General features: G+C 40.3%; 1 protein-coding gene across 2 annotated transcripts in view; it reads left to right on the forward strand.

Moving 5' to 3' along the window:
* The window catches only part of ptprub (protein tyrosine phosphatase receptor type Ub), a 487258-nt gene that overhangs the window by 411688 nt on the left and 47719 nt on the right, over positions 1-27851 (forward strand). For both annotated transcript variants that reach the window (XM_060922216.1, XM_060922217.1), the window contains exons 18-22: positions 6197-6269; positions 6483-6559; positions 15875-15911; positions 16726-16823; positions 23172-23288. In XM_060922216.1, coding sequence (XP_060778199.1) covers positions 6197-6269; positions 6483-6559; positions 15875-15911; positions 16726-16823; positions 23172-23288 — 402 coding nt within the window. The remainder of the gene's footprint in view (positions 1-6196; positions 6270-6482; positions 6560-15874; positions 15912-16725; positions 16824-23171; positions 23289-27851) is intronic.

A 27851-nucleotide genomic window follows, 5' to 3' on the forward strand; every position in this document is an offset into this window, starting at 1 on the left:
TGCGGTCTGTTAATGAGGTAGTCGATGATCCATGCAGCCAGGTGGCAGTCGACACCAGCTCCCTCCAGCTTTCCCCTAAGCAGTGATGCCTGGATTGTGTTGAAAGCACTGGAGAAGTCAAAGAACATGACTCTCACAGTGCTCCCAGTGCCCTCCAAGTGTAAAAGTGACTGGTGTAGCAGGTAGATGACAGCGTCATCCACACCAATGCCCAGTCGATATGCAAACTGTAGGGGGTCCATCTCACTGTTCACCAGGTGTCGAAGGTGGGATAGAACAATCCTCTCCATGAGCTTCATAAGGTGAGACATTAACACTACTGGCCTAAAGTGGTTGAGCTCCCTGGGGTGCGCAGTCTTGGGAACTGGAACCACACATGATGTTTTCCACAGAAGTGGAACTCTCTCCAGACTGAGGCTCAGGTTGAAAATGTACAGAAGTATCCCACAGAGCTGATCTGCACAGTCCTTAAGCAGTCTGGAGTTGATACCATCAAGGCCAGCAGCTTTCCTCGTCTTGATCCTCCTCAACTCCTTCAACACCTGATCAGCTGTTATGGAGAGGTGAGGGGTGTAGCCGAGATGTGACTCCTGTAGAGTGAGGTCGGGGGTGGAGTGTTTGAATTGGTCTGGCAGGGAACGGAGGGGGGTGATGTGGTGTGAGGAGGGAGCTGTTGGTGTCAGAGGTATTATGAGGGGAGAGGGGGGTGATGGAGTGATATCACAGACAGGTCAGGACTATGGTGAGTGGGGGAAGGTGGGGTGGCACAGTCAAATCTGTTGAAAAAGAGATTCAACTCATTTGCCCAGTCCTGGCCCCCAGATACAGGGCCCCTCCCACTGTCCTTTGTGTGGCCAGAGATGGTTTTCAGGCCTCTCCATACCTCTCCGGCATTGCTCCCCTGGGATATATTATGCAGCAAGTGAACAGTTTCTGAAGTTGAAGTGGTGGAAACAGGAAAAATGGGCAAGTGTAAGGATCTGAGCAACTTTGACAATGGCCAAATTTGATGGCTAGAAGACTGGGTCTGAGCATCTCCAAAATGACATGTCGTGTGGGGTGTTCTGGGTATGCAGTGGTTAGTACCTACCGAAGGTGGCCCAAGGAAGTACAACTGGTGAACCAGTAACAGGGTCATGGGCACCCACAGTTTAGTGATATGTGTGGGGAGTGAAGGCTAGCCTGTCTGGTACAATCCCACAAAAGAGCTATTGTAGCACAAATTGTAGAAAAAAGTTAAAGCTAGATGGCCTTTCGATTTCATAAAATCGGTGAAATTTAGTTCCCTCTGAAATTTGGTGATTGTGATGTATGTTTATTTCTGTAATATCTAAAAAAAAACCCAGGTCATTCTGTGGCTGGGAAGTTATTTAATTTGAGGGTATTCCCTAGCAAATAATGTGCATGAAATCACTCGCTTCCTGCAGTCAAGCAGACAGAGGAAGTCCGTGTGCGTATGCACAGGTTTACCTTCTTCTTTTAGGTTTTACAGCAGCTGACATCCAGTGTTGCATTACAGCCATCTACAGGTTTACTTTTGACCATGCACTGTGCACTGAGAGTTACATCATTCTGTCACTAAATGAACACCTGATCACACCGAGGTGCTCACTGACCACCGATATTTATTAGTTTGGTCCTGCGTTTCCTTTCCTTCACAACATAACATCTTTTCTTCTCACTTTCCATTATTGTAGTCAGTTTTTCACGTTTCATTTGCACACTCATGTCCTCCATTTTTCTCTCCTGTTTCAAATTTGTATCCCACAGTACCTTGCACAAATGTGGAAAGCCCATCACATGATGCATGAAGTAGTATCTTGAATTGGGTCATGGTGAAGCAAGAAAAAATAGTGGAGAATTAAGGGCCATGTGGCCCTAAATTCATTAACTGTTCTATTTAAAAAATAATAATAATAATAAAATTGGAAGTTTGTGATTCAAATTCAGTAGCTTTCAGTCCACTAAACAAAAATAATTGGGTGTCAGGGAAAATTCTTTTTATGACCTAAACTTGAAAAATCTGAAAGGCAGTCTACCTTTAATGCTGACTATCATAGAATGGTATCAGAACATGCAGTGTATCACAGCTTGCTGCATATGGGGCTGCGTAGCCACAGACCAGTCAGAGTGACCATGCTGACCCCTGTTCACTGCCGAAAGCATCTACATGCTACATGGGCACATAAGCACCAGAACTGGACCATGCAGCCATGGAAGAAGGTGGCTGGGTCTGATGAATCATGTGGATAGCCGGGTGCATGTCCGTAGCTTACCTGGGGAAGGGATAGCACTAGGATGAACTCTGAGAAGCAGGCAAGCTGGCAGAGGCAGTTTGATGCTCTGGGCAATGTTCTCCTGGGAAAGCTTGGGTCCTGGCATTCATGTGGGTGTTACTTTGACACATACCACCTTCCTAAACATTGTTGCAGATCAAATACACCCCTTCATAGCAAGAGTATTCCCTAATGGCAATTGCCTCTTTCAGCAGGATAATGTGCTGTGCTACACTAAAAAAAATGTTCAGGAATGGTTTGAGGATCATAACAAAGTGTTCTAGGTGTTGACTTGGCCTCCAAATTCCCCAGATTTCAATACAGTTGGGCATCTCTGGGATGCGCTGGACAAACGGGTAAGATCCGTGGAGACCCCACCTCACAACTTACAACCCCGATTCCAAAAAAGTTGGGACAAAGTACAAATTGTAAATAAAAATGGAATGCAATAATTTACAAATCTCAAAAACTGATATTGTATTCACAATAGAACATAGACAACATATCAAATGTCGAAAGTGAGACATTTTGAAATTTCATGCCAAATATTGGCTCATTTGAAATTTCATGACAGCAACACATCTCAAAAAAGTTGGGACGGGGCAATAAGGGGCTGGAAAAGTTAAAGGTACAAAAAAGGAACAGCTGGAGGACCAAATTGCAACTCATTAGGTCAATTGGCAATAGGTCATTAACATGACTGGGTATAAAAAGAGCATCTTGGAGTGGCAGCGGCTCTCAGAAGTAAAGATGGGAAGAGGATCACCAATCCCCCTAATTCTGCGCCGACAAATAGTGGAGCAATATCAGAAAGGAGTTCGACAGTGTAAAATTGCAAAGAGTTTGAACATATCATCATCTACAGTGCATAATATCATCAAAAGATTCAGAGAATCTGGAAGAATCTCTGTGCGTAAGGGTCAAGGCTGGAAAATCATACTGGGCGCCCGTGATCTTCGGGCCCTTAGACGGCACTGCATCACATACAGGCATGCTTCTGTATTGGAAATCACAAAATGGGCTCAGGAATATTTCCAGAGAACATTATCTGTGAACACAATTCACCGTGCCATCCACCATTGCCAGCTAAAACTCTATAGTTCAAAGAAGAAGCCATATCTAAACATGATCCAGAAGTGCAGACGTCTTCTCTGGGCCAAGGCTCATTTAAAATGGACTGTGGCAAAGTGGAAAACTGTTCTGTGGTCAGGCGAATCAAAATTTGAAGTTCTTTATGGAAATCAGGGACGCCGTGTCATTCGGACTAAAGAGGAGAAGGACGACCCAAGTTGTTATCAGCGCTCAGTTCAGAAGCCTGCATCTCTGATGGTACGGGGTTGCATTAGTGCGTGTGGCATGTACAGCTTACACATCTGGAAAGACACCATCAATGCTGAAAGGTATATCCAGGTTCTAGAGCAACATATGCTCCCATCCAGACGATGTCTCTTTCAGGGAAGACCTTGCATTTTCCAACATGACAATGCCAAACCACATACTGCATCAATTACAGCATCATGGCTGCGTAGAAGAAGGGTCCGGGTACTGAACTGGCCAGCCTGCAGTCCAGATTTTTCACCCATAGAAAACATTTGGCGCATCATAAAACGGAAGATACGACAAAAAAGACCTAAAACAGTTGAGCAACTAGAATCCTACATTAGACAAGAATGGGTTAACATTCCTATCCCTAAACTTGAGCAACTTGTCTCCTCAGTCCCCAGACGTTTACAGACTGTTGTAAAGAGAAAAGGGGATGTCTCACAGTGGTAAACATGGCCTTGTCCCAACTTTTTTGAGATGTGTTGTTGTCATGAAATTTAAAATCACCTAATTTTTCTCTTTAAATGATACATTTTCTCAGTTTAAACATTTGATATGTCATCTATGTTCTATTCTGAATAAAATATGGAATTTTGAAACTTCCACATCATTGCATTCCGTTTTTATTTACAATTTGTACTTTGTCCCAACTTTTTTGGAATCGGGGTTGTACATGACTTAAAGGATCTGCTGCTAATGTCTTTGTGCCAGATACCACAACACACTTTCAGAGGTCTTGTGGAGTCCATGGCCCGACGGATCAGAGCTGTTTTTATGGGGGCACCTACACAATATTAAGCAGGTGGTGTTATAGCTGATCAGTGTACGTGTGTGCACGCACTTTTTTTTTTGAGCTTAGTATTTTTTGGCCCTCATAATGGGAACAAATGAAACAGAGGGCCAAAGTTTGAGTCTGACCCTGACACAAGCTCATAAACTCTTTTCCTAGTGAAAAAATAAACCGTGAGTATTGATCTAGTTCATAACAAAAGGATAAGGTGAGCATTGGAAGTGATGGGGGGGGCTAAGAAGCTGAAAGAGGGAAGGAAGGAGGGCAGGAGGGAAGGATGGTTGGATGAACAGACAAAAGGAGAGAGAAAGTTTTTTGATGGAGAGAAAGAGTGAATTGAACTTGCTTATACACAGCATCAATGATTTTTCGTCAAGGTTAAGATGTGTTAAGAACAGGAGGACATTTCTATAGATTGTGTGCCTTAATGTATGTGTTCCATTGATGCCAATAATGGAAGTGTCAAGCTCTATGAAATGTTTTGGTTTATAGCATAAAAATGATATCCAAACTGTTTTATTTGATTTCTAATAATATTAAAATAGCATTTTTTTAATTCATGCCATTTTTAACCTAATTGTTTATAATGTAGAAAAGAAGTTTAAATTAAAGCTTGCAGATGTAGCCTTGGCTAGTATAAAATGACCCAGTAACCCTCATTTATGGGTTAACTTCTGATTAGACAAATTTGTTTATCAGTTCATCTTTTGTACAACTAGAATAATTGAATTACAATTAATGAGTTTGTTAGGTTACCTTGGCGTTACCTTGAAGTTACCTTGAATAAACTGGTAACTTTTTAAGATCAAACTAAAATTATATTTGTAACTGAATGTTATATTCATAACAGAACATGGTTTAGATGTCACATCCTTCCTCAATAATTGACAGCAATGCTCTACATCATTGAAGCTGGAAGATACAGATGATAGATCATAAATAAATTCACTCTTAACTTGGGAATGAAGAGTCAAAGCAACTCCTCTGCAGGTCTGTTATTGACTATAATGTACCATAAAGCCTGTTTGCTCTAGGGTGAGCGTTCCTATTTGCGTTTCATGCATTCAGTGCAAGTAAACAGTACAGTGGCATGTTTGTGTGCTTGGCAGCACCAAAGAGCCGAGTCATGAGTGCAGCACTAGCTGTAAAGACAGTGTGTAATCTTAGTCTTTGTTACTTGGCAGAGTGTTTTAGAAATTGGTTGGGATTTATAGGGAGAGAGAGAGAGAGAGGCAGGGGGTGGGACGGAAAAACTTTTTAAAGTCTACTCTGCCTCTTGCTGAATGACAGCATGGTGATTTCTCAGGCTACAAATTCTCCAGTTTGCCTTTGGTATTTTTGAAGACCACTACGAGGGATGGAGCATGCTAGGTTGTTCACAGGGGGACTATGGCTAATGAGCGTTTATTTTAGAGCATTGCCATGGCAACACAGGAGGTACTGACTGGCATGAAGAAGAAAATGTGATTTTTATGACATAGATTGTGTTCTCTTTTTTTTAAAATCTTTTTTGGTCTCCCATGTTAACGGAAGAAATTTCATTTTTGGAAGCTTTTTGAGGATTTTTTTTTCTTTGAAGCCCTAGCTTGGTCCATTGCAATTTTTTGTTGTCCCAAGAGACACTTATGGTTAGAACTATTTTCAACAGTTTGAATACACTTTTGTGAAACCATGACCATCTTAAAAAAAAAAGGCAAACCTGCATCAAGTAGCTTAGTCATTTTTACATGCAAATTTATATGTAAGAAGCTGACAAATGTGCCTATTTTTTATTATTATTATTATTATTATTATTATTTTGCCCTAGAGCTTCTTTGAAGGCTGGGATGTCACCAAGAAGAAGGATAAATCTAAGGGAAGACACGACACGCTAATGGACTGTGAGCTATGTTTTTTCCAACATTTATTACCAAACATAATTGTTAAGCATGGAAAAATAAATATTGTAATTTGGTCGTTATACAGAAACATTTGTAACATCCATTATTAATGATTTATGTTTTTAAATGCTTTCCATTAAGGTCTAATATTGCTTGTAAAAGATGTATTATGCAATGTAAAGAATGTTTAATTTTTGTGTGTACACATTTTAGATGACCGTCACCGTGTGAAGCTGCACCCACTCCTTGGTGATCCAAACTCCGACTACATCAATGCCAATTACATTGATGTGAGTCCTCAGTTTTGCCTCTCTCCAGAAACAATTCCAGTGTTTGTTTCTATCTGATTCTCTTTGAGTCCGTTCAATATTTGGATCAGCTGTCCCATTCTCTCTCTCCCTGCTTTGGCCTAAGCTATTTGAGACATTATTTCCAGACACAGCTCTGAACTCACAGTTGCCTTGTCCCTCCAGAGAAAGATTTGAGCTTGGTCTTTAGGTGGTTTGCTGCTTAGCTTCATACATCCTCTGTAACATAGATTTGCTAGAACCACAATCACCTTTTGGGAAGATCATTGTCAAATATTTTGTTTAGACCATCCTTTTGGCTTGTATGCATGCTTACATGTTTGTCTGCCTTTTAAAGAGATACTTTCTTGAAACCATTTTATTTTAATAGTAAGGTCACTAAGAATTATGGTGGATGTTGTACTGTACAGCTTATATAGTTTTCCGCTCACTTCATTGATATTTCTCCCGCTGCACTGTAGGTGCAAACCGGAATTCGTTATTTTGACAGGTCAGAAGATGTTGATTAATTTTCTGTAACAGCATGGCTCTAACGGAAACTGGTTCCGTTTTCCTTCCAGTTTCATTTTAGTACGTTGAACTTTCTATAGTAAGCGCTTATTCACAAGGATTTGTATGACAGATTCTCAATGCAATCTAAGTAAAATTAAGAAACAAACAACAAAAAAGCCTTTTTATTTAACAAATAAAAACATATCACTTACAGAACCAGTCAAAAGATTGGACACCCCTACTCATTCAGAGGTTTTTCTGTATTTTGACTATTTTCTACATTGTAGAACAATACTGAAGACAACAAAACTATGAAATAACATATGGAACAGATATGGAATTATGTGGTAAACAAAGTGTTAAATAAATGAAATGTGTTTCATATTTTAGATTCTTCAAAGTAGCCACTGTTTACCTTGATGGTGCTTTATACACTATTGGCATTATCTTAACCAGCTACATGAGGCAGTCACCTGGAATGCTTTTCAATTAACAGGTGCACCTCATCAAAAGTTAATTAGTACAATTTCTTGCCTTCTTACTGCATTTCAGATCAAACAGTAAATAGTAAATAATAAAAAAAGTAAATAGCCCTATTTCACAAGTGTAGTTATCCATATTATGTCAAGAACAACTCAACTAAGTAAAGAGAAACAACAGTTCATCATTACTTTAAGGCATGAAGTGTCTTTTAATTAATATTAAAAAAGAAAACCCATTGAAATTAGGTGTGTCCAAAGTTTTGATTGGTACTGCATATGGTAAAACTGTGTAGCAGGAGATGTTTATTTTAAAATTTATGGAAGGAGTCCCCAGTGTTAGCACTTTCTAATTGAGAAAAAAACAATGTAGAATTCTGTTTTTTTTTTTCTCCTGACAGAGGAGATTTTCCAGGACAGACAGCCTTCCAGTTTCTCTGTAAGATGACAAGGTTTTTTTTTTGTTTTGTTTTGTTTTGCCCCCGCCCCAAGAGAAAGATGATCAGGGAATAATTGTTTTCTAGCTGCAATCGTCATTGTCAAACTTCTGTGGGATGAGTGAAATAAAGTCACACTTCAGGGCATGCTGTTATAGAAAAATAATCAGTAACTGCTTGGTTTGGTGTGAGTCGAAACAAGTGCTTACATAAACTATTCAATAATCACATTTTCATTTTTTCACAGCTTTTCTTAGACATCTCTTAATCATTGTGGAATTTCAATTGTAGATTTCCACAACATCTCACTGCTCACCTTGACTTCCTTTATATTTAGACTAGAAAATGTGCTGTTTCTTTGTATCATCCTTTTCTGTAGTCTGTGTTAGAGTCCTACAGGTGGAAGTTAGAATGTTACTTTTTGGCTCAAATATTATGATAGCATCAATTTAAAGTAGCCTTGGGTCAAAAAGCAAGCAGAAATATGCACATGCTTTATGAAGTCATTTACAGTTATTTTTCTCTGGATTTACTGTGATCAGTACGTTAATACAAGATATGCTCTGGCATTTCTGCATGCATTACTTAATGAAAGGTTGGATTAGGTAATCCTTGCCATAAATAATGTACTGAGCTAATTTCACAAAAATAAGTTGAAATATAAATTGGCATAAACAGTCCAAAAGACATCAAAAGAACAAGCAGCAGTAAATAATTATTTAATTTTCAAAAATAATATATTTGTGAATTTCAATGTTTTTATCCATTTCCAGATATTTTTTTTTGTATAATAAAAAATAGAAAAAATAAAAATAAAACCCTGGGAGCACACCTAAATTAGTGCTGAGGATCAGTGAGGGTGCAGATAAAGTGCTGGAGCTGACAGGATGTACTGATGTTTTGTTGGTATGTTTTGTTTTGTTTAAATGGGGAGTATGAAGAGGCTTTAGAGGAGTGTGTTTGAAGGTGAGTTGAGGTCCTCTTATTTAGGATCCCATCATGATGATGGTGGCCATTAAATCACAGGGCACACAGGTCTAGGTTTTGTTAGCTCTACACTTAGCCTATTTGAGAGCTTTTTTCCAGTGTGCTTTGAGCGAGTTTCTGCCCAAATCCCCAAGTTATAAGAGTATAATTTTGTAGCAGGGCAAATGGCTGTTGTAGAAGTCATAACTTATGGTTATTCTCTTCTACTTTACAGTAAGGCTTAAGAGAGTGCACATTTAGTGTGAGGCAGTATGTTAAATTGGTATTAAATTGGCGCACCTTGAACACACACCAGCTCTATTCTCATTCACACACTCATACAAGTATATACATCCATTTCTAATGTTGTATGTTAACACTTTCTCCCTGGCTCTCTTTTATTTTCTTTTTGTCTCTCCCCATGTGTACCTCTCTCTGTTTTCAGCTTCCTCTGTGTAATCTGTCAATCCTCCTCTTCCCACAGCTCTTTCAGCTTCTCATTAACTAGTCTCTGTCTTCTCTTTTTCTACCCCTTCTCCCCACCTCTACGAGTTTGGACCCTGTAGATTCGGATAAACAGGGAAGTAAGTACCTTGCTGCTCTTTCTTCTCTCTTCCTCCTTTCCTCCCTTTCCATTCTTCCCTCTCACTCTCACTTTACCCTGTTTGTGTTAAAAGGTGGAATGCCTCCATTACCAGTTGACACCAATAAATCACGTGAAACATCCATGTGAACATCTGTGCTCTCTGTCTTTCCACCCTTATATCCACCTCTAAAAGAGCGTGAGCTCCTGGACTTCTGTTCTGCACCTAACCTTCTCTGTATCTGATCTCACTATTTATAATGTGAAAACATTCTGATAAATAGAGTAGATGGCAATATTGAAATGTTTCTTCTTTACATCATCTCTCTACAGCATTTAAAATGGGCAAATAAAACAGAATTCTTAAATTCTGCAAAATGTTTTGAACGCATGATGTTTGTTTTATTACATTCTAATCACTATAATTGCCACAGACCAACAAATGCATACAGAATATGTATTAAATTAGCAAATCGAAATCTTTACGAAATATATTGCTAGTCACTCTCAGATCTTAGTCAGACTCTAAAAAAGGACTGATTTTATTGAATCTGTTAAGCCTATAGATCATGCTAGTAAACATAAATATACAGTGTCTTGCAAAAGTATTCATCCCCCTTGGTGTTTGTCCTGTTTTGTCGCATTACAAGATGGAATTAAAATGGATTTTGGGGGGGATTAGCACCATTTGATTTATACAACATGCCTACCACTTTAAAGGTGCAAATTGTATTTGTTTTTATTGTGACGCAAACAACAATTAAGATGAGAAAACAGAAATCTGGAGTGTGCATAGGTATTCACCCCCTTTTATATGAAACCCCTAAATAAGAGCTAGTCCAACCAATTCACTTCATAAGTCACATAATTAGTTGATTAAGATCCACCTGTGTGCAATCAAAGTGTCACATGAGCTATCACATGATGTCTGTATAAATCAACCTATTCTGGAAGGACACTGACTCTGCAACACTACTAAGCAAGCAACATGAAAACCAAGCAGCACTCCAAAAGGTCAGAGACAAAGTTGTGGAGAAGTATAGATCAGGGTTGGATTATAAAAAAAAAAATATCCCAAACTTTGAATATCCCAGGGAGCACCATTAAATTCATTATAGCAAAGTGGAAAGAACATGGCACCACTACAAACCTGACAAGAGAAGGCCACCCACCAAAACTCACAGACCAGGCAAGGAGGGCATTAATCAGAGATGCAACAAAAACACCAAAGATAACACTGAAGGAGCTGCAAAGATCCACAGTGGAGACAGGAGTATCTGTCCATAGGACCACTTTAAGCCATACACTCCACAGAGCAGGGCTTTATGGAAGAGTAGCCAGAAAAAAGCCATTGCTTCAAGATTAAAAAAAAAAAGTTTGGAGTTTGCCCAACAGCATGGAAGAAGATTCTCTGGTCAGATGAGACTAAAATTGAACTTTTTGGCCATCATGGGAAACACCATGTGTGGCACAAACCCAACACCCTGAAAACACCATTCCTACAGTGAAGCATGGTGGTGGCAGCATCATGCTGTGGGGATATTTTTCGTCTGCAGGGACAGGAAAGCTGGTCAGGACTGAAGGAAAGATGGATGACACTAAATACAGGGCAATTCTGAAGGAAAACCTGTTTGAATCAGGCAGAGGTTTGAGACTGAGATGAAGGTTCACGTTCCAGCAGGACAATGACCCTAAACATACTGCTAAAGTTACACTGGAGTGGTTTAAAGGGAAACATTTAAATCTCTTGGAATGGCCTAATCAAAGCCTCAATCCAGTTGAGAATCTGTGGCATAACTTGAAGATTGCTGTACACCAGCGCAACCCATCTAACTTGAAGGAGTTGGTGCAGTTTTGCCTTGAGGAATGGGCAAAAATCCCAGTGACTAGATGTGCTAAGCTAATAGAGACATACTGTACCCCAGGAGACTTGCAGCTGTAATTGCAGTAAAAGGTGGCTCTTCAAGGTATTGACTTTGGGGGGTAAATACGTATGCACACTCCAGATTTCTGTTTTTTCATCTTAATTATTGTTTGTGTCACAATTTAAAAAAAAAATGCAATTTGCACCTTTAAAGTGGTAGGCATGTTGTGTAAATCAAATGGTGCTAACCCCCCAAAAATTAAATTTTAATTCCCGCTTGTAATGTGACAAAACAGGACAAACACCAAGGGGGTGAATACTTTTGCAAGACACTGTATGTTGTCATTAGTTAAAGCTTTTTTTTTTTGCCTTTACTGATTAAATTAGATTCGCTAAATAGTTTAATAGTAAATATTTTTCAGTTCATTTATAGCTATTGCTTGGTTAGATTTTCATATTTTAGATTGTTTAAAATGAGGCAATTTAAACAAACAAAAAAAAGAATAAAACATAGTGTTATAAACTTTTGACTTTATAACCAGATATTTATACTTTGTCAGGCTAGTCCATCTGTACCAGTAAAGAACATATATTTAAAAAAAAAAGTTACAAACTCACTTTGACAGGTTCAGAATCAGGAAACTAAAGTACAACAGTCAGTGTCAGCCTAATGCTAAAGCAGTGTGGATAAATCTTTTTACCGTATTGCTTCTGGTTTGTTCTTTCCAGATAAAGTGCATGAAAGTGGATATGTGCTATAATGGAATCTCTTTCTGTACTAACATTAGCTATAACATCAGAGTCTTGTACTCCCACACCATTTAGTGCTCTGTAAAAAAAATAAATAAAATAAATCCGACCCTTCAATCAAATTTAATATAAAATTCTTCCGCATACCTTCACAGCTCTCTCCAAGGTCTACAAACCTAATCAATCTAACACAGCGTTTCTCAACCTTTTTTCAGTCATGGCACCCTTCAGAAGTATGCAAATTCTCAAGGCACCCCCATATAAAATATATGCAGTCACGCTGACCATACGCTGACCCTGGCAGTGACGTTGTGACATGGGAAAGGGGGTCGTGAGATGAATCTTGATGATGCATGAGGCGGCGATGATCTGCATTAGTGTAGCCATCATTTTTTGGAATTTTAATTCATTTTATTTCTTTCAATGTTAGAATATATAATTTTTTGACGGCACCCCTAATGAAGCAAGACGGCACCCCGGTTGAGAAAGGCTGATCTAACAGAACATTATACCAAGGGACAGAAACCTCTCTGAAAGAAATTCTCTGTCTTTCTGCTATCTCCGGTTCTGAATCTGTTTGAATAAGTGCCTGGATAATGGTTAAATTCTGAAATGGTCTGTAAACCCAACAGCAACAATGGCAGTTGTGCCTCCATTAATTTAATTATCTGTTTTAATGAAAACATATTGAATTCACAGCAACATGTTCAAATAGCACTGTAACAAAAGACTGTGAGAAACTGCTTACTTTGCAGTACATAGCACATTTTAAGTGACTATCAGGGCATTTTCACACTTGGTCAGATAAACCTGGGCTTGTTTTGGGAGGGCTTCATAATTTCACATTTGCTTTCAAATTGAAGAATTTCTTCTGAACCATGGATTGATTGTTCGGTTCCATATGTCACATTTGTACAAAATGGTAGGCACTAGGTTCATCTTTTTTCCTTTGGTACCAGCAATCAAGCAGTGGAAAACAGCTCTCACTTGCAGAAATATTAAACAATTCAAGAAATTTACGGGAGTTTGCACTTGCAGGAATACTGCACAAGATGTTCTCACATAAGACAATTTTTAGTCATGCGAGCCAACATGAGACATACACCCGCATGACAAAAGTGAGCTAATTACAGTTGCTTCAGTCTTTGAAAGTCTGGTTTTATACATCTGTAAGGCTTTCAGTTTCCTCTGATGACCATAAAACAACCATGTCCCGCCATCGTGAAACCTCAAACAGGAAGGAATGTGACAAGTTGACCCAATCATGGTACTTGTTGTGCAGCACCAAGAACAGGTAGATTTAACACCTGATGTGAACTGCATCACAATTCAGTGAAAGTGAGCCCCAGACCACCATTTCCAAGAGGACAAAGATCTAGACCACTCCAGGGCTCAAAATCAGCTTTGACACTTCACCAAACATACCAAACTCTTGGAGCAAATGGGGAAAAAAGTAGGTGTGAAAATAATCTCAGTCTCCACCACTGCTGAACGTATAGTGTCTTTGCAAAAGTATTCGTCCCCCTTGGTGTTTGTCCTGTTTTGTCACATTACAAGCTGGAATTAAAATGGATTTTGGGGGGCTTAGCACCATTTGATGCCTACCACTTTAAAGGTGCATTTTTTTTTATTGTGACACAAACAATAATTAAGATGGAAACACCCCCCAGAAATCTGGCGCGTGCATAGGTATTCAACCCCCAAGGTCAATACTTTATAGAGCCACCTTTTCCTGCAATTACAGCTACAAGTCTCTTGGGGTATGTCTCTATTAGCTTAGCACATCTAGCCACTGGGATTTTTGTCCATTCCTCAAGGCAAAACTGCGCCAACTCCAAGTTAGATGGCTTGCATTGGTGGACAGCAGTCGTCAAGTTATGTCACAGATTCTCAGTTGGATTGAGGTCTGTGCTTTGATTAGGCCATTCCAAGACATTTAAATGTTTCCCTTTAAACCACTCCAGTGTAGCTTTAGCAGTATGTTTAGGGTCATTGTCCTGCTGGAATGTGAACCTTCATCCCAGTCTCAAACCTCTGGGCAATTCAAACAGGTTTTCCTCCAGAATTGTCCTGTATTTAGTGTCATCCATCTTTCCTTGACCAGCTTTCCTGTCCCTGCAGATGAAAAACATCCCCACAGCATGATACTGTGACCACCATGCTTCATTGTAGGAATGGTGTTCTCAAGGTGATGGGAAGTGTTGGGGTTGCACCACACATGGTGTTTCCCATAATGGCCAAAAAGTTCAATTTTAGTCTCATTTGACCAGAGAATCTTCTTCCATGCTGTTGGGCAAGCTCCAAACATCCATCCATAACCACTTATCCTGTGGAGCGTTGCAGAAAAGCTGGAGCCTATCCCAGCATTCACACCTACGGTCAATTTTTAGAGCCACCAATTAGCCAACATGCATGTCTTTGGACTGTGGGGGAAACCGGAGCACCCGGAGGAAACCCACGCAGGCATGGGGAGAACATGCAAACTCCACACAGAAAGGCCCCCATTGGCCACTGGGATTGAACCCAGAACCTTTTTGTTGTGAGGCGATAGTGCTAACCACTACACCACTGTGCTGCCTAAACTCCAAACATTTTTTTTCTTTTCTTTTTTTTTTCTTGAAGCAGTGGCTTTTTTCCGGCTACTCTTCCATAAAGCCCCACTCTGTGGAATATATGGCTTAAAGTGGTCCTATGGACAGCTTCTCCCATCTCCGCTGTGGATCTTTGCAGCTCCTTCAGTGTTATCTTTGGTGTTTTTGTTGCATCTCTGATTAATGCCCTCCTTGCTTGCCCGGTCTGTGAGTTTTGGTGGGCGGTCTTCTCTTGTCAGGTTTGTAGTGGTGACATATTCTTTTGATTTTGCTATAATGGATTTAATGGTGTTCTGTGGGATATTCAAAGTTTGGGATTTTTTTTTTTATAACTCAACCCTGATCCATATTTCACAACTTTGTCTCTGCCCTGTTTGGCGTGCTCCTTGGTTTTCACGTTGCTTGCTTCGTAGTGTTGCAGAGTTAGGGTCCTTCCAGAACAAGATGATTTATACAGACATCATGTGACAGATCATGTGACACTTTGATTGGACACAGGTAGCGCTTAATCAACTAATTATGTGACTTATGAAGTGAATTGGTTGGACCAGCTCTTATTTAGGGGTTTTGTACAAAAGGGGGTGAATACCTATGCACACTCCAGATTTCTGTTTTTAATCTTAATTATTGTTTGTGTCACAAAAAAAATGCACCTTTTAAAGTGGTTGGCATGTTGTGTAAATCAAATGGTGCTAACCCCCCAAAAATAAATTTTAATCCCAGCTTTTAATGCAACAAAACAGGACAAACACCAAAGGGGATGAATACTTTTGCAAGACACTGTATCTGGCAAAATTAGGAGTGTAAATACATCTGAGGATTTGAAATATTTTGTTGTCTGGTGCTTGAGCATAGTAGATGGATTTACAGTATTTTCAGAACACTAAAATTAGAAGGAACATTACACCTCAAACATGAGTGATTCAAACATTATGTGGTACATTAGAGAGGACAGTTCCTAAGGTATGCCTGGATCATTGATCAGTCAACACTTTAACAAGGAAAAAAAGCAGAGCAAGAAAAAAACAGAAATGGAGGGAGAATGTGGAAGGTACAGTGTAAGAGACAGGTGCTCATCTAGCTTTGGCTGAGGTACAGATGGCCTTCTCAGCATGTCCACTTGCTTCTCTTTCAGGGTTACCATCGATCCAACCACTTCATTGCTACGCAGGGTGAGTATCTCTGCATGCCCTGGAATGAGCTGTCATTGCATCCGTGTCTGTATGTGTGTGTTCTTGTGAATTAGTATGGTGTGTAAAGCCCATCCAAACCCCATGGGTGAGAGCAAGTCCTTCTCAAGCCCTGTGCTCGTCTGAGTGAGTGAGTGTGTGGAATGATGCACATTCTAACTGAAGCTAATGGCTGCTGAGCTGTGGCAATTATAGCTGTAAATGTTATGTAGGGCAGTGGGAAGGGAGACAGACCTGCAGAGCAAAGTATCACTGCCTGCTGTTTTCATACCCAAGTCCTCCACCATCTCTCACTACACAACACCTGTGATCTCCTGGACAAAGGCCTAGACTCTGTGGGTGTGCATGCATGCCTGTGTGTATGTGTCTGTGTGTGAGAGAGATGTGTGACACTATAGTGTGCTCCAGCCACTCTAGTGTATGAGGTCTCTCACAACTCCTTGATCAAAGTCACTCAAGGTTTCACTTTGCTCTTCCTCTCCTTACATTTCAAACTGCAATAAATAAATCATTGTCTGCATGTGGCACGTGTGTCTTCCCGTATTCAATTTCCAGGCACACTCACTCACTTGGTAAGGGAAATTTGCTTTCTCTCCTAGCCAGCCACATCCTTTGCTGATGTTCTAAACTGTTCTTCTGTCAGCAAAATGGGCTGCTATTGAATTACGCCCTGTGAAGTGCTGGATTACAGAATTGCCTCATAACACACAATGACAATTTTAAAAATGAAGCTCACTGTCTAGAGCACTGATTGCCACAGAATCACTTTTGTGTATGTGTGTGTGTGTGTATGCAGGGCCCAAGCAGGAGACAGTATATGATTTCTGGAGAATGGTGTGGCAGGAGAACTGCTTCAGCATCGTTATGATTACCAAGCTTGTGGAAGTGGGCAGGGTATGTTCTGTCATCTGTTTTCAATATTACTAATCCATAACAATGTGCAAAAAAAAAAAACCAGCACACAACTAATACATAGCTTAATAATAATAATAGTCTACGGGCGGCACGGTGGTGTAGTGGTTAGCGCTGTCGCCTCACAGCAAGAAGGTCCGGGCTCGAGCCCCGTGGCCGGCGAGGGCCTTTCTGTGTGGAGTTTGCATGTTCTCCCCGTGTCCGCGTGGATTTCCTCCGGGTGCTCCGGTTTCCCCCACAGTCCAAAGACATGCAGGTTAGGTTAACTGGTGACTCTAAATTGACCGTAGGTGTGAATGTGAGTGTGAATGGTTGTCTGTGTCTATGTGTCAGCCCTGTGATGACCTGGCGACTTGTCCAGGGTGTACCCCGCCTTTCGCCCATAGTCAGCTGGGATAGGCTCCAGCTTGCCTGCGACCCTGTAGAACAGGATAAAGCGGCTAGAGATAATGAGATGAGATGAATAATAGTCTACAGTGCTGCTTGAAAATTTGTGAACCCTTTAGAATTTTCTATATTTCTGCATAAATATGACCTAAAACATCATCAGATTTTCACACAAGTCCTAAAAGTAGATAAAGAGAACCCAGTTAAACAAATGAGACAAGAATATTATACTTGGCCATTTATTTATTGAGGAAAATGATCCAATATTACATATATGTGAGTGGCAAAAGTATGTGAACCTCTAGGATTAGCAGTTAATTTGAAGGTGAAATTAGAGTCAGGTATTTTCAATCAATGGGATGACAATCAGGTGTGAGTGGGCACCCTGTTTTATTTAAAGAACAGGGATCTATCAAAGTCTGATCTTCACAACACATGTTTGTGGAAGTGTATCATGGCATGAACAAAGGAGATTTCTGAGGACCTCAGAAAAAGCATTGTTGATGCTTATCAGGCTGGAAAAGGTTACAAAACCATCTCTAAAGAGTTTGGACTCCACCAATCCACAGTCAAACAGATTGTGTACAAATGGAGGAAATTCAAGACCATTGTTACCCTCCCCAGGAGTGGTCGACCAACGAAGATCACTCCAAAAGCAAGGTGTGTAATAGTTGGCGAGGTCACAAAGGGCCCCAGGGTAACTTCTAAGCAACTGAAGGCCTCTCTCACATTGGCTAATGTTAATGTTCATGAGTCACCATCAGGAGAACACTGAAGAACAGTGGTGTGCATGGCAGGGTTGCAAAAAGAAAGCCACTGCTCTCCAAAAAGAACATTGCTGTTCGTCTGCAGTTTGCTAAAGATCACATGAACAAGCCAGAAGGCTATTGGAAAAATGTGTTGTGGACAGATGAGACCAAAATAGAACTTTTTGGTTTAAATGAGAAGTGTTATGTTTGGAGAAAGGAAAACACTGCATTCCAGCATAAGAAGCTTATCCCATCTGTGAAACATAGTGGTGGTAGTATCATGGTTTGGGCCTGTTTTGCTGCATCTGTGCCAGGACTGCTTGCCATCATTGATGGAACAATGAATTCTGAATTATACCAGCGAATTCTAAAGGAAAATGTCAGGACATCTGTCCATGAACTATCTCAAGAGAAGGTGGGTCATTCAGCAAGACAACGACCCTAAGCACATAAGTCGTTCTACCAAAGAATGGTTAAAGAAGAATAAAGTTAATGTTTTGGAATGACCAAGTCAAACCTTAATCCAATCGAAATGTTGTGGAAGGACCTGAAGCGAGCAGTTTATGTGAGGAAACCCCCCAACATCCCAGAGTTGAAGCTGTTCTGTACGGAGGAATGAGCTAAAATTGTGTGCTGGACTGATCAACAGTTACTGGAAACGTTTAGTTGCAGTTATTGCTGCACAAGGGGGTCACACCAGATACTGAAAGCAAGAGTTCACATACTTTTGCAACTCACAGATATGTAATATTGGATCATTTTCCTCAATAAATAAATGACCAAGTATAATATTTTTGTCTCATTTTTTAAACTGGGTTCCCTTTATCTACTTTTAGGACTTGTATGAAAATCTGATGATGTTTTAGGTCATATTTATGCAGAAACACAGAAAATTCTAAAGGGTTCGAAAACTTTCAAGCACCACTGTATGTTTAAACCCTCACCAAGGATAAGTAAAGGTTCATTTGCAGGGAGTTTATTACCAGATATCAAAACTAAACAATCAAGGTCAGCATCAGACAAGCTTAAGAAAGCACACAATTCAAAAATACAATCCAAATCATTGTCAGGAAACAGGGTAAAGTACAAGATAAACAAGGGTGGGTCATGACTGTCCAATAACAATAACTGTGGCTCAGAACTTGCAAATATGACCATGCAAACTGCAAGACTTCACTCTCTCTCTCTCTCTCTCTGTGTGTGTGTGTGTGTGTGTGTGTGTGTGTGTGTGTGTGTGTGTGTGTGTGTGTGTGAAAGAGAGAGTCCATATGATTTTTAGTAGTGTTTAACAGGAAATGGTGAAAAAGGTGAAGTAGTAGTTCAAAACTCAGGTGTGGACAAAACTCTGTTGAGTTGAAAAGGAAATGTCTGGGCTAGACTTTACACTATAGAAGTTTCTCCCCCCCCCCCCCCCCAAACTGGTTTATATGTCTATATATCAGGAGCCAAGAATTAATGGCATAGATCTCTCTCTTTGCATGATTCCAATATTAGGCAACAAACCAAGTTTAATGATGGAAAAAAGATGTTTAGTGTAATGATTTGTGTATGCTGGGTAAAGAGATCATTTACAGTGGTGCTTGAAAGTTTGTGAACCCTTTATAATTTTCTATATTTCTGCATAAATATGACCTAAAGCATCATATATGAAGAAATATAGAAAATCCTAAAGGGTTCACAAACTTTCAAGCACCACTGTAAATTCAAACAATTACAGTATGCCATTAAAATGAATTGCAACGCAGTCCATAGCTTTACAGATTATCACATGGAAATCCCATTATATAAACACAAACAAGAAACTCAACACATGTTAATTTAAACTCTTGTTTGGCAACTAAAAAAAGTTATTTAGAATTTTTTTTTTTTTTTTTTTTTTGGGGGGGGGTTGCTCTTCAAGCTGAAAATATTTCTAGCCCCTGTAGTAATATAACCCCAAATCAGAAAGAAAAAAAAAGGGATGGTATGTTGAAATTAAAACTGAAAACATCCATCCATTATCTGTAGCCCCTTATCCTGTACAGGGTTACAGGAGCCTATCCCAGCTGACTATGGGCGAGAGGTGGGGTACACCCTGGACAAGTCGGCAGGTCATTGCAGAGCTGACACATAGACACAAACAACCATTCACACTCACACCTACCGTATGGTCAATTTAGAGCCACCAATTAACCTAACCTGTATGTCTTTGGGGGAAACCGGAGCACTCTGAGGAAACCCACACAGACATGGGGAGAATATGCAAAATAGAAAGGCCCTCATCACTGGGCTCGAATCCAGGACCTTCTTGCTGTGAGGCGACAGTGCTCACCACTACACCACCGTGCCGCCCCACTGAAAACAGTGATTTGTAAATAATTGACCTGCATTGCACTCAAAACAATATAATAGCACATTATTTGATGTTTTACCTCATGAGTTTTATTGTTTTGTTTTTCCCTTTCAAAATAAACATATTTCACAAAGTTGGGATGGTAAAACATTTAACACTTTGTAATGTTGCCATTCCTTTTCATAACACTTAAAAGAGGTTTCGGGACTGAAGACAAGAAATAAATGATAAAGCATTTTTGGTGGTACTTTGCCTGGTGTAAAGGTCTGCAACAGGTTGGGGTTATCAGTATCAGATTTTTCATTTTAAAATTTGCCATACATTCTCTATTAGGCACAGAGGGGATAGGCACCTTCTCCTTCCACAGCCATGCCTTTATGTGTGCAGAATGTGATTTTGCATTGTCTTGTTGGAAAAGATCCTTGGACATCCTTGGAAAAGATGTCATCTTGAAGGCCGCATATGTTGCTGAAAAATCTCAATGTACTTTTCTACATTAATGCAGCCATCATAGAAGTGTAAATTACCTTTGCCAAGGGCACTGACACAACCCCATACCATGACAGACCCTGGCTTTTGGATTTGCTGCTGGTAACAGGCTGTGCCAAGTTTCCCAAAAGCATCGTAACAAAGATCATTGTTAAATGTTCGAGCGAGCAGCACAATGAACACTCTCTCTCTTAGTTAAGATGCTCCTAGTGTTAAGAGGCTTTTGAGAAACCCATCACTGGACGGTTATTTTCGTCTTTGCTCTGGAGTACACAGCATCCATTTCTTTTACAAGAGACCTGGAATGCTGATTCATCTGACCACAATCCACATTTTCACTGTGTGATGGTCTATCCCAGATGCCTCCGATGGATGTATATTAACAAATGAAATGCAGTTGACCAGAGAAAACATGAAATATCTTGGGTTCATACTGTCTGGAATGAAATACAAATTGAAGTAAATTTAGAAATCACAGGGTTTTTTTTAATTTGCATTTTCCATACCATCCCAACTTTTTCTGATTTGGGGTTATAAAAATTGTTTTCAGTGTGTACACTGACGTATATGAGATTGTTTGTTTAAAATATTGGCATTTTTGGTGTTCTGCATGATAGACAGTAGACTTAATGCTTTGCTATAATGCCAACCTTATCATCTCTGTGCTCACGTCTGCTTGCATCCAGTGCATTTGATGTTATTGTTTTGTTCTCTTAGCTCCAAATCAAGGTTAGGCCATCTCAACATTTCAGTCATAATGCTCTTCCATTTCCTGCAGCACACACAGATCACTTCTTTCAGGCTGCAAATCACTGCAGGCAGAATGCTCCTAAATGACTATCCTTGTGTTACTATGAAATTGGTATTCTGTTCTGCCAAATGAAGCCATTTTTAGTTTATGATAAAACCTGTTAAAGCCAGGCAAGGAATGATGCCTGAACCTCTGAATTGGAGGTGACACCTGTTATAACTGTTGTGACCAAATGGAAAACAAAACAAACAAAAAAACAAATAGCACTTATGAATTGGGTGATTCAGGTTGTTGGATATTTAACAATTATTCATTGAAGGCGAAGTGAATATTGGTGAATAATAACCAAGACAAAGTTGAGGTTATTATTCACCAATATTCACTGAACCTGAGGCAGATGATGGTTTTAGTATAAATACACATGATTATTAAAAAAAACCATTCAAAACAAATTATTTGTTTCAAACTTCAAAAGCAGCATGAAAATATGACAGCGCACGCAGACTTGTCACTTATCTATGCCGACTCACATAAAATACTTTGTTTTGAAATAAATAAAATAAATCACAATTCCACTTTACCTTTGAATACTTTTAGGCCAAACTTTGTAGCATCTTTAGTGCTTTTAGGAACAGCAGTTTCCATTCATCCATTATCTGTAGCCACTTATCCTGTACAGGGTCACAGGCAAGCTGGAGCCCATCCCAGCTGACTATGGGTGAGAGACGGGGTATACCCTGGACAAGTCATCAGGTCATCGCAGGGCTAACATTTAGAGACAAACAACCATTCACACTTACGGTCAATTTAGAGCCACCAATTAGCCTAACTTGCATGTCTTTGGACTGTGGGAGAAACCGGAGCACGTGGAGGAAACCCACGCAGACACAGGGAGAACACCCATGCAGACACGGGGAGAACATGCAAATGCCACACAGAAAGGCCCTCATCGGCCGCTGGGCTTGAACCCAGGACCTTCTTGCTGTGAGGCGACAGTGCTAACCACTACACCACCCGGAACAGTATTTTCTTTTATAATTTTGTAATTCTTCCTCACTTACGATGATGAAGTGATTGGCCACCATTTTGCCGAGCCGCTCATGGTGATTATCGAGAAATAGTCCAAATTTCTCGACCAATCAGCATGTGCAATTTTCTTTAATCACCTGTATATTTATCCGAACCGTAGGTGTGAATGTGAGTGTGAATGGTTGTCTGTGTCTATGTGTCAGCCCTGTGATGACCTGGCGACTTGTCCAGGGTGTACCCCGCCTTTCACCCGTAGTCAGCTGGGATAGGCTCCAGCTTGCCTGCGACCCTGTAGAAGGATAAAGCGGCTAGAGATAATGAGATGAGATGAGATATTTATCCGAATGTTAGTTATCCTGACTGGAAGGTCCTAATGATTATATAGTATGGTGCTGTTTTAAACTATAAGCTCTTTCGTTTGAAGGAAAATGAATGCTGTGTTATGATACGAGTGGCATGAGTAACAATTTTCAGTATGTGTCCAATTGTCCATTTTGCTCCTGCGGGCATTGTCCAGTATCATTCCTGAAATAAACACATCTCTTCCAGGTGGGTTTGAGTCCATCTAATACATATTTGTTGTGTGTGAGCAGGTTAAGTGCTATAAGTACTGGCCTGATGACACAGAGCTGTATGGAGACATCAAGATCAGTTTGCTGAAGACAGAAACTCTGGCTGAATATGCAGTACGCACCTTCTCCTTAGAGAGGGTGAGTATGCCAATCTTTGCAGTACATTACTCAGACAACACAGCAGATTCAGGTTTAGTGCTTATGTATGCTGTTTATGCTCTTTAAGCTATTTGAACATGGACCCTAAAGCCTCACTCACAACCCGTCGTACATGCTGCTATGGGCGGTCTACGGTAAAAAATTTGGCAAAACCGTGCTTGAGACTTGCGCGACACTTGTGTGTGTTCAGCACCATAGAAGGTCGCAGACTGCCCGTGGAGACTTTTGGTCCTGCACATGCAAATTCTACGGGTCTTGCGACAAATCAAGAATGCGTACACTACATACGGGACCCGTACTCCTTTTGTATGCCTGAACCAAGTCAGCAGCACAGACAGTAGGGACTTTTTGTGATGACAGTAAGACGCATGAGTGACGCACGGTCATTGTATGAGTGACGTGCCTCAGAAGTATTACACAAGTATTCCACACTTGCTATTTGTGTGGCCTGCAAGACAGAAGTGCATCTCACTTTCTACACCTATGTGTGGCATGCACGCAGCGCATGCCACACGAGGGGCAAGACTCTGGGTATATATATTGGGGAGGAACCAAGGAACTGATTTGAGTATATGTTAATTTACCATGCAAACGTCAAATAATAAAAGATGAGTATAATGGAATAACGCATTTTATTACATTGTAAAAAATCCCAACTAAATAGCCCAACAGTTTGAGCACTGAAACACGCTTTGACTCTGAGCTGCTGTCCTGCTCCTACTCCTGCTGAGTGGTGGGATGGGGTGTCGGGATGTCCTTGTCCTCATCACTGAGCATGGCACAATGGCCTGACAGCGATGATGGGATTGCAATGTCCTCACTTCTGGGCATCATTAGCTGAAACATACATGAAAATTAGCATATATAATATTAATTACATAAGCATATAGATACTGAAATGAATGTTTACCTGTGAAAATACCTCTGGCGGGGTGCTGTGCCTTCTGCCAGCTTGAAGGCATACTTCTCCCTGTCCGTGCAGGGCTTGCCGGTGCTGCTACCATCATCATCAAATTCTTCTTCCTCCTCCCCCCTGCTGTTTCAGGCTGGGTTACTTCACTTTAGCTCGCTTCTTCTTGGGTCCCATTTTCTAAACTTGAAACTGAAATTTTTTAAATTTTTCCCATAAAATATCCAATGTTCTTCAGTCGAAAGACAGATGCAGAATGCTGCAGACACACTGGTTTTATATCCACTCCTGGCTTGCATCACACGCAAGTTATGAGTGATTGTAACGTGCTAATCACATGCATCACATACGCTTCATAAGTGCGGCCTGAACTTGTAGCGCAGGAAACTGATAAAATGCAAGTCACACTCGCTTAACACGCACTGATCATGTGTGTCAGACATACAGTTAGGTCCATAAATATTTGGACAGAGACATTTTTCTAATTTTGGTTCTGTACATTACCACAGTGAATTTTGAACAAAACAATTCAGATGCAGTTGAAGTTCAGACTTTCAGCTTTAATTCAGTGGGTTGAACAAAATGATTGCATAAAAATGTGAGGAACTAAAGCATTTTTTAAACACAATCCCTTCATTTCAGGGGCTCAAAAGTAATTGGACAAATTAAATAATTGTAAATAAAATGTTCATTTCTAATACTTGGTTGAAAACTCTTTGTTGGCAATGACTTCCTGAAGTCTTGAACTCATGGACATCACCAGACGCTGTGTTTCCTCCTTTTTAATGCTCTGCCAGGCCTTTACTGCAGCGGTTTTCAGTTGCTGTCTGTTTGTGGGCCTTTCTGTCTGAAGTTTAGTCTTTAACAAGTGAAATGCATGCTCAATTGGGTTGAGATCAGGTGACTGACTTGGCCATTCAAGAATATTCCACTTCTTTGCTTTAATAAACTCCTGGGTTGCTTTGTCTTTATGTTTTGGGTCATTGTCCATCTGTATTATGAAACGCCGACCAGTCAGTTTGGCTGCATTTGGCTGGATTTGAGCACACAGTATGTCTCTGAATACCTCAGAATTCCTCCGGCTGCTTCTGTCCTATGTCACATCATCAATAAACACTAGTGACCCAGTGCCACTGGCAGCCATGCATGCCCAAGCCATCACACTGCCTCCACCATGTTTTACAGATGATGTGGTATGCTTTGGATCATGAGCTGTACCATGCCTTCACCATACTTTTTTCTTTCCATCATTCTGGTAGAGGTTGATCTTGGTTTCATCTGTCCAAAGAATGTTCTTCCAGAACTGTGCTGGCTTTTTTAGATGTTTTTTAGCAAAGTCCAATCTAGCCTTTTTATTCTTGAGGCTTATGAGTGGCTTGCACCGTGCAGTGAACCCTCTGTATTTACTTTCATGCAGTCTTCTCTTTATGGTAGATTTGGATATTGATATGCTTACCTCCTGGAAAGTGTTGTTCACTTGGTTGGCTGTTGTGAAGGGGTTTCTCTTCACCATGGAAATTATTCTGCGATCATCCACCACTGTTGTCATCTGTGGGCGTCCAGGTCTTTTTGCATTGATGAGTTCACCAGTGCTTTCTTTCTTTCTCAGGATGTGCCAAACTGTAGATTTTGCCACTCCTACAACCCCGATTCCAAAAAAGTTGGGACAAAGTACAAATTATAAATAAAAACGGAATGCAATGATGTGGAAGTTTCAAAATTCTATATTTTATTCAGTATAGAACATAGATGACATGTCAAATGTTTAAACTGAGAAAATATATCATTTAAAGAGAAAAATTAGGTGATTTTAAATTTCATGACAACAACACATCTCAAAAAAGTTGGGACAAGGCCATGTTTACCACTGTGAGACATCCCCTTTTCTCTTTACAACAGTCTGTAAACGTCTGGGGACTGAGGAGACAAGTTGCTCAAGTTTAGGGATAGGAATGTTAACCCATTCTTGTCTAATGTAGGATTCTAGTTGCTCAACTGTCTTAGGTCTTTTTTGTCGTATCTTCTGTTTTATGATGCGCCAAATGTTTTCTATGGGTGAAAGATCTGGACTGCAGGCTGGCCAGTTCAGTACCCGGACCCTTCTTCTACGCAGCCATGATGCTGTAATTGATGCAGTATGTGGTTTGGCATTGTCATGTTGGAAAATGCAAGGTCTTCCCTGAAAGAGACGTCGTCTGGATGGGAGCATATGTTGCTCTAGAACCTGGATATACCTTTCAGCATTGATGGTGTCTTTCCAGATGTGTAAGCTGCCCATGCCACACGCACTAATGCAACCCCATACCATCAGAGATGCAGGCTTCTGAACTGAGCGCCGATAACAACTTGGGTCGTCCTTCTCCTCTTTAGTCCGAATGACACGGCGTCCCTGATTTCCATAAAGAACTTCAAATTTTGATTCGTCTGACCACAGAACAGTTTTCCACTTTGCCACAGTCCATTTTAAATGAGCCTTGGCCCAGAGAAGACGTCTGCGGTTCTGGATCATGTTTAGATACGGCTTCTTCTTTGAACTATAGAGTTTTAGCTGGCAACGGCGGATGGCACGGTGAATTGTGTTCACAGATAATGTTCTCTGGAAATATTCCTGAGCCCATTTTGTGATTTCCAATACAGAAGCATGCCTGTATGTGATGCAGTGCCGTCTAAGGGCCTGAAGATCACGGGCACCCAGTATGGTTTTCCGGCCTTGACCCTTATGCACAGAGATTCTTCCAGATTCTCCAATTCTTTTGATGATATTATGCACTGTAGATGATGATATGTTCAAACTCTTTGCAATTGTACACTGTCGAACTCCTTTCTGATATTGCTCCACTATTTGTCGGCGCAGAATTAGGGGGATTGGTGATCCTCTTCCCCTCTTTACTTCTGAGAGCCGCTGCCACTCCAAGATGCTCTTTTTATACCCAGTCATGTTAATGACCTATTGCCAATTGACCTAATGAGTTGCAATTTGGTCCTCCAGCTGTTCCTTTTTTGTACCTTTAATTTTTCCAGCTTCTTATTGCCCCTGTCCCAACTTTTTTGAGATGTGTTGCTGTCATGAAATTTCATGTGAGCCAATATTTGGCATGAAATTTCAAAATGTCTCACTTTCGACATTTGATATGTTGTCTATGTTCTATTGTGAATACAATATCAGTTTTTGAGATTTGTAAATTATTGCATTCCATTTTTATTTACAATTTGTACTTTGTCCCAACTTTTTTGGAATCGGGGTTGTAATATTGTAGCAATTTCTCGGATGGTTTTTTTCTGTTTTCGCAGCTTAAGGATGGCTTGTGTCACCTGCATGGAGAGCTCCTTTGACTGCATGTTTTCTTCACAGCAAAATCTTCCAAATGCAAGCACCACACCTCAAATAAACTCCAGGCCTTTTATCTGCTTAATTGAGAATGACATAATGAAGGAATTGCCCACACCTGCCCATGAAATAGCCTTTGAGTCAATTGTCCAATTACTTTTGGTCCCTTTAAAAACAGGGTGGCACATGTTAAGGAGCTGAAACTCCTAAACCCTTCATCCAATTTTAATTTGAATACACTCAAATGAAAGCTGAAAGTCTGGACTTTGTCTATGTCCATTATATAACTATAACTTGAATATGT

This window comes from Neoarius graeffei, chromosome 5, assembly GCF_027579695.1.
Source record: "Neoarius graeffei isolate fNeoGra1 chromosome 5, fNeoGra1.pri, whole genome shotgun sequence".
Lineage (NCBI taxonomy): Eukaryota > Metazoa > Chordata > Actinopteri > Siluriformes > Ariidae > Neoarius > Neoarius graeffei.